This window comes from Elephas maximus, chromosome 2, assembly GCF_024166365.1.
Source record: "Elephas maximus indicus isolate mEleMax1 chromosome 2, mEleMax1 primary haplotype, whole genome shotgun sequence".
Taxonomy (NCBI): Eukaryota; Metazoa; Chordata; class Mammalia; order Proboscidea; family Elephantidae; genus Elephas; species Elephas maximus.
In genome coordinates, this window is record NC_064820.1 from 179,090,370 (window position 1) to 179,097,751 (window position 7,382).

General features: G+C 37.8%; 1 protein-coding gene and 1 non-coding gene across 2 annotated transcripts in view; both read left to right on the plus strand.

Annotated features, from left to right (window-relative positions):
- The window catches only part of GABRA1 (gamma-aminobutyric acid type A receptor subunit alpha1), a 58,608-nt gene extending 56,064 nt beyond the window's left edge, over nucleotides 1-2,544 (plus strand). Inside the window, exon 10 of the mRNA XM_049858820.1 lies at nucleotides 1,886-2,544. Within this exon, the coding sequence (XP_049714777.1) occupies nucleotides 1,886-2,197 (312 nt within the window). The 3' untranslated portion in view covers nucleotides 2,198-2,544. The remainder of the gene's footprint in view (nucleotides 1-1,885) is intronic.
- Nucleotides 2,545-4,996: 2,452 nt separating this feature from the next.
- On the plus strand, nucleotides 4,997-5,069 carry TRNAK-UUU (transfer RNA lysine (anticodon UUU)). Its single transcript has one exon. It is a non-coding gene; the product is annotated as a tRNA-Lys (tRNA).
- The last annotated feature ends 2,313 nt before the right edge of the window (nucleotides 5,070-7,382 follow it).

The window sequence follows — 7,382 nt, forward strand, 5'->3', positions numbered from 1 at the left end:
GCCAAGATGCAAGTGAGTTTTGGGATCCTAGAAAGAGAGACAGAGTCAGAGGCACAGAGATTTTAAGGCTTCTTGAATAACCTAAGGGCTTTTCCTAAATATACGACTGTTTTTACCAAATTCTGTTCCACAGAATACTAGTCGCTTGAGATAGTCCCCGAAAATACAGTTCTGTAGTTCAATACACTTGAATAATGCTTCATGTAGTTTGGTACAGTTACAATATTTGAAGTATCTGAGAGGTCCTGTATTTAAGAAATCTGTTAAACTGTGTTTATGCACAGGTACTCAAATTTATTAGATAACAGAAATGTTTGTAGAAGTAACATCTATCCCATTTAATCAGATTTTTTTTAAGGTGTTACTGGTTTTTAAGGTGTTACTGGTTATAAGATGTATCATTTCTTCATGTACAAGTGACACAATTTGAGGTAAAAGCTTTTTTTAGATCTATCCCTCAGTCACAGGGGAAACATGTGAATTCTCCAATGATCTCCTACTCAAGTAAAAGCAAAGAAAGTTCTGTGTAGGCTGCGTATTCAGAGCCAACAGGTGCCAGAACCAGTCATGGCCCTCAAAATTCACCTGGTCTTGAATCCTGCTTGCCCAGTGTAAAAATATCTGAATTTGCAACCCAAGAGCCTGAGTCAGGTTCAGCGGAGAGAGAAGGAAAGGGGACTGCATTTATCAGTTGGAGAGAGAGGTGGAAGAGTGGAGAGGGAGCTATTACCAAATACTTTCTTTACCCACTAATGATCTCCACTCGTCCTGGAGCAGAAAGCCTAAAGGGGACAGAACCAAACCTGGAGATGGGGATCCTAAGACAGTGTCAATTGTAAGACACAGTTCAGTTTCATTGATAGGGAAAATTTTAAGCCTGTGTGTCTTAGAATCATTAGGATACTATAATGTCTTAGATTTGGAAACCCTGGTGGCCTAGTGGTTAAGTGCTACAGCTGTTAACCAAAGGGTTGGCAGTTTGAATCCACCAGGTGCTCCTTGGAAACTCTATGGGGCAGTTCTACTCTGTCCTATAGGGTTGCTATGAGTCAGAATCAACTCGTTGACACTGGGTTTGGTTTGGAATGTCTTAGATTTGGTGAAAGGAGGTGCTAACTTTGGGAAAAGCTGCTTATCTGTCTTAAGACTTTCTTTGCACACCACAAAAGACCAATGCCTTGTGATGCTGGTGTGCCAGTATCAGTGGATGGTGACTAATGTTCAAGTGAACTGAATTTGGGTCTGCTGCAAAACAAACCATCTCAAAACTTAGCAACCAAAAGAACAACCAATTACTTTCTCATGATTATGCATTTTGAGCTGAAAACAACATGGTGGTAATTCTGTTGGTCAGACCCAGGATCACTCATGTGGCTTCAGTGAGCTGGAGACTCCACCAGACTAGGGAATCCAAGATGGCCTCTTCCATGTCTGGAGCCAGGTGTGGGCTGTCGGCTAGGCTTCTAACTACCCATGTTCTCTGGTCATTTAGTTTAGTCTGGGCTTCTTTACACACCACATTCCAGGAGTGTAAAGACTGATACTAAAAAACATCTTAATATCAAGGTCCTTAATCTGACAGTATCACTCTGCCAAAGACACAAGTCCAGTCTAGATTCAAAGCGTGAGGGAAATAGACTCCATCTTGAGTCAGAATCGACTAGATGGCAGTGGGTTTGGTTTGGTTTTTGGGTTCTTGATGGGAAAAGCTAGAAAATATGGTGTCTGGAGTCTCAGTTTACCCCAGTAAAGGTTAACTTACATTTCTTAGATTTAAAATAAAGTGCAGACTTTGGCTCCAAAGTAAGAATCACTTTGCTTGGTAATTTGTAATCTTGCTTCTCACAGTTTACTAAACAAAATGCTCTACCCTTTCCTTCTACAGCCAAAGAAAGTGAAAGATCCTCTCATTAAGAAAAACAACACTTATGCTCCAACTGCAACCAGCTACACCCCTAATTTGGCCCGGGGTGACCCTGGCTTAGCCACCATTGCTAAAAGTGCAACCATAGAACCGAAAGAAGTCAAGCCAGAAACAAAACCACCAGAACCCAAGAAAACCTTTAACAGTGTCAGCAAAATTGATCGACTGTCAAGAATAGCCTTCCCACTGCTATTTGGAATCTTTAACTTAGTTTATTGGGCTACATATTTAAACAGAGAGCCTCAGCTAAAAGCCCCTACTCCACATCAATAGGTCGTTTTAGTCACATTCTGTTGTTCAGTCCTCTGCACTGGGAATTGCTTTCTGTTCACAGCGCAGCAATTCCCATCTGCTTTATTGCCTCTGTCTTCAAGAATTTGAAGTTTTCCTTATTTCCATAATTCATACAAGAACAAGAGACCCTGTCTGGCAGCCCAGAGCAGAGCAGAGTATACCACTGAGAGACGGGATTCTGAGAGAGGGAGCAGGAAGGCAAAATCCAGTCAGAAGGAGACAATAGAGAGAGAGGAAAGGAGAGGGAAGAACGTTCAAAGAAATGAGGAAAAGTAGAAGAAAAATAAAACTTACTATACTCCCTAGGTCATTTGTAGATACATATTTCCAAATATTCTTAGAAAACAATCAAATAAAAAAAAGATAGTGTATATGTCAAAACTATTTTTATGTGAGGATTTTAAATGAATAAATTATAAATGTTTAATGAAGAAAAAAATCTATGTATTTCTTGCACAAACAATGGTGTGCTTACATTTTTTTTCTTTAACATGATATATAGCTTTAACATTTTGTTTCCAAAGCTAAAAAATATCCATTTTTAAAAAATGCTGACTACCATTATTTTTTCTTAAATGCTATTTTAAAATTCATGGACATTCCATATGCAAAGGTGCAGTCTGTCACTGTGGAGCACATTTAATCCAATGGACAGAAATGCTTTAAATATCTTCTTCACTATCAGCTGAGCTTTTACCATTAGACTCCATAAGGAATTATTTTAGCAGAGACATACACTCAGTAGAAACTATCTAAATAAATAAAATAAATATTAAAAAAATTAAAAATTCCCTTTTCCACCCTATTTCTAGATAGCACATGAGTTCAATAATCACTTGATTTTCATTATGAAGATGTTTTCAGAGGGGCAAAAATATTTTGCAAGCTCTAGAATTGCTGAATGTATTCTTTTATATAACAGTACATTAAAAGCTTTAGATGAAAATTTATGACTAAAAAAATAAAAATAGAATCTATAAATTATATATGTAAATATACAGCATGAGCTTATCTTTTGTTTTTTTTTTACTTTTTTTTAAAAGTTGTGTTATTAAAATATTGTGTAGGACTCACCGCTCTTAGCTGTTAGAATGTTGTTAAATGCTACGGAAATACTTTTAGAGCCTGCATTTAAGAACAGAACAGAGACCATATAGGTATCAGATGGAGCTTAAAGCATGTGAGCCTCAAGCCACTTATGTAGAGAAAGCTTCCACTTTCAAACTGGTGTCCAGTGTACAGTAGTAGATCAGTTGCTATCTGCTCAAGTCACGCAGCATTTCTCTATTTTAGGCTATTGTAATACAGAAAGCAAATGGAAAATCATTAGCTGGAGCTACAAAATCAACTGTATATTACAACTTTATTTGCTGACACCAACTATTCCAATAAGTGTTGTAACATATGTAGCATTAAATATAAAAATACATGAAAGAATGTACAGAAAATAGCTTTTGAGTAATATTCCATTTCATTTGTACCGTAGCAATATATTTGTAGGTATACTATGTAAGGGCTTTAAATACAAGAGGTCCATTGATATTCCCTGTGAGAACTTCTAGTCTCTTTCATCATTGCCCAGATGTTTTAGAGATAAATATTTATGCAGAAAGTATTTTTTGAAGTCTCCTTTTGTCTGATAGAGCCTCACAGATACTTAAATTTAGCATCCAGAATCCACAGGTCATGGTCTAAATATGTTTAGGATATTACGACTTAAACCTTTTAGCATACTTGCCGAATAAGACAGTTGATATCCACACCTATATTTTGAGCAATGTTTTCCTCATAAAACTGCTATCCAATGATGGAGGAAAATATACCGTACGTGTTTTCCTGAGCAAACTCTAGTTTTCTTTTTAAATGTGCTTTGTTGTTTGATTTGGTCCTGCCTAAATTTGATGAGATGGGTCCATAAAGGCTGAACCAAGGATATTTCATCCTCTGGCACCATGTGTAGATATTCTGTATAGAAAATAAAATAAAATATGGCTCTAATTTCTGTGTTGCTGTTTATCTTGTTATTTTTCCGCGTTAACCTAATGCGTTTCTTGAAAGCATTTTATCTTCCAGGCTCCTCATGGCTAACTTTCGGTCTGTATTTTGCACATTAGATGTGGATATTTATTCTTAGTGTGCTTTCTGCTATGGAAAGAGTGCATTTCTCTCATCTCTTAGTTTGTTAGTATATGTGGCTAGTATTCAATTATATAAATTGATTGCACAGTTTATCAAAGACCAATTATTCTATGTAGCTTTTCTACAGTGCTTTGCTAAACCATGTAATACTAGTTAAGTCTTCCTTGAAAATAAAGTTACTCTTACAGACTACCGTTCCTGTTTACTCTCAGGAACATTTTTTAAAAGATGACACTGAATGTTTATTGCACCTTAGTGCAGTGAAGTGGCAATAAAACCTAACATGAATCAAGGTTGTTTCTGGCAGGTGCATGTATTGCTTTACAGAGTTTAGCAAAAGCTCTTAATTTTATGTCATATTGTATTCTATTCTAATAATAAAGCTAACATTATTCAATAAGAAAGTGGAATGTTTGACTCTTTCTTCATATGTCAACAGAACTTTCCATTGCCCTGTTAAACATTTTCCCGTTAAAAAAAACCCACAGCCCTCGGGTTGATTCCGACTCATAGCAGCCCCATAGGACAGAGTAGAACTGCCCCATTGGAGTGGCTGGTGGATTCAAAATGTGGACCTTTTGGCTAGTAACCATAGCTCTTAACCACTATACTACGAGGGTTTCCTTGAACTATCTGTGAGCCCAGATAGCTCAGTTGGTAGAGCATCAGGTTTTTAATCTGAGGGTCCAGGGTTCAAGTCCCTGTTCTGGCAGACTGTCCTTTTAAGGAGCACTGGTTGCACAGTGGTTATGTGTTTGGCTGGTGACCAAAAGGCTGGCAGTTCAAATCCACCAGCCACTCCTTGGAAATAATACGGGGCAGTTATACTCTGTCCTATGAGTCGGAATCCACCCAACGACAGCAGATTTTCAGGTTGGGAGCATCTGAAAGTGCCAAGTGCTAGAAAAAAACCTAGGCTGCTCAGATTTCTGAAGATGGATCAATAGTATGAACCCAAACCATGATTTTAAAATCATCACTTAAGAAAAAGAAATTTGTTAGACACGTGGCACCCAGTATTACTAATAGAACTTCAACTCAAAAAGTATAAAACGTTAGGAAGAAAATCTGAATCAAAACACTAAAATGATAGTGGGACTTTTTTACTCCTGTTATTAATATAGAAAATTTGTTATCTGATCAACCCTCAGGGACTCTGATTAATTGTTCTGAAGGTGGAGTCCGAATTTAGCGGTTTTCAAAGCTCCCCGGGAGACCGTAATATGTAGCCAAGATTGAGAGTTATTGTGCTACATTTGTTAATGTTTGGGTATTTTCTGTTCCATTCCTTTATGTTTCTATAACCAAAAAGCCAGATCAAAGTGCACAATGTGTCTAATCACTGAGACGACAATAGAGAAAATCATTCAGGTGATAATCACAACACTGTACGTGGTTTCTATAAGCAAGAATTCCCGAGGCAAAATTTTTTGGTGTCAGATGGCAGCGAGCACAAGAGACAAAGTACATTTTCTTTTAACAAATAAGGAAGGAATTTTTCCAAAAAATTAAGACTGAGAAAAATTAATAATTTTAAGACCTGCTAAATTAATCAATTATTCAGTCTAAATAAAACTGCACCTATAAAATAACTGAACCTTTTCATTCGTTGGTTTCTTGGCTCTCGGAAGAACAAATACAGTGACTGTTGATTGTTTTGACTAAATTAAATTCACCTCAAAAAAAAAAACAATTTTTTTTTTTGGAAATTCACCTCAAGGAGCTCCATAATAACTAGCCAAGAATCAAGAATGGGCTTGGCTTTATTGATTACTATCTGTTTTAATTTTACTGTACCTGTTGGTTGTAATCTTCTGTTGTATTTTTCAAAAATCTACCCAAGTCTTGTAACCAACAACAGTAAAACACATGAGTTGATTGTATTATAGCTAGAATTCAGTCAAGTAAGTTAGCTTCAAAAGTCGATTTAATTTAATTTAACTAAACTCTCCTAACATTTGCCGAGCCTATACCCTGTGTTAAGTACTGAGCTAGATGCTGGGACATAAAGGTGAATATTTCATGACCTGTTTCCCTAAAGAAATAACAGTTATGTTGGGGGAGGAAGACAAAGAATGAGACAAAATCCTGAATTATTTTTTCTTTTGGTAGTTAAAAATTTATTCCTTTTTTCTGACTTTTCCAAGTTTACATTGATAGAAAATTTTTTTAATAATTTTTATTGTGCTTTTTTTTAAGTGAAAGTTTACAAATCAAGTCAGTCTCTCACGTAAAAACTTATATACACCTTACTACACACGCCCAATTACTTCCCCCCCAATGAGACAGCCCGCTCCCTCCTTCCAGTCTCTCTTTTCGTGACCATTTTGTCAGCTTCTAACCCCCTCTACCCTCTCATCTCCCCTCCAGACAGAAGATACCAACATAGTATCAAGTATTCACCTGATGCAACTAGCTCACTTCTCATCAGCATCTCTCTCCAGCCCGTTGTCCAGTCCAATCCATGTCTGACGAGTTGGCTTTGGGAATGGTTCCTGTCCTGGGCCAACAGAAGTTTTGGGGACCATGAGAGCCAGGGTCCTTCTAGTCTCAGTCAGACCATTAAGTCTGGTCTTTTTATGAGAATTTGGGGTCTGCATCCCACTGTTCTCCTGCTCCCTGAGGGGTTCTCTGTTGTGTTCCCTGTCAGGGCAGTCATAGTTGTGGCCGGGCACCATCTAGTTCTTCTAGTTTCAGGATGATGTAGTCTTTGGTTCATGTAGCCCTTTCTGTCTCTTGGGCTCGTAACTACCTTGTGTCCTTGGTGTTCTTCATTCTCCTTTGATCCAGGGGGGTCGAGACTCACTGATGCATCTTAGACAGCCACTTGCTACTGTTTAAGACCCCAGACACCACTCTTCAAAGTGGGATGCAGAATGGTTCCTTAATAGATTTTATTTTGCCAGATGACTTAGACGTCCCCTGAAACCATGGTCCCCAAACCCCTGCCCTTGCTCCACTGACCTTCAAAGCATTCAGTTTATCCCGGAAACTTCTTTGTTTTTGGTCCAGTCCAGTTGAGCTG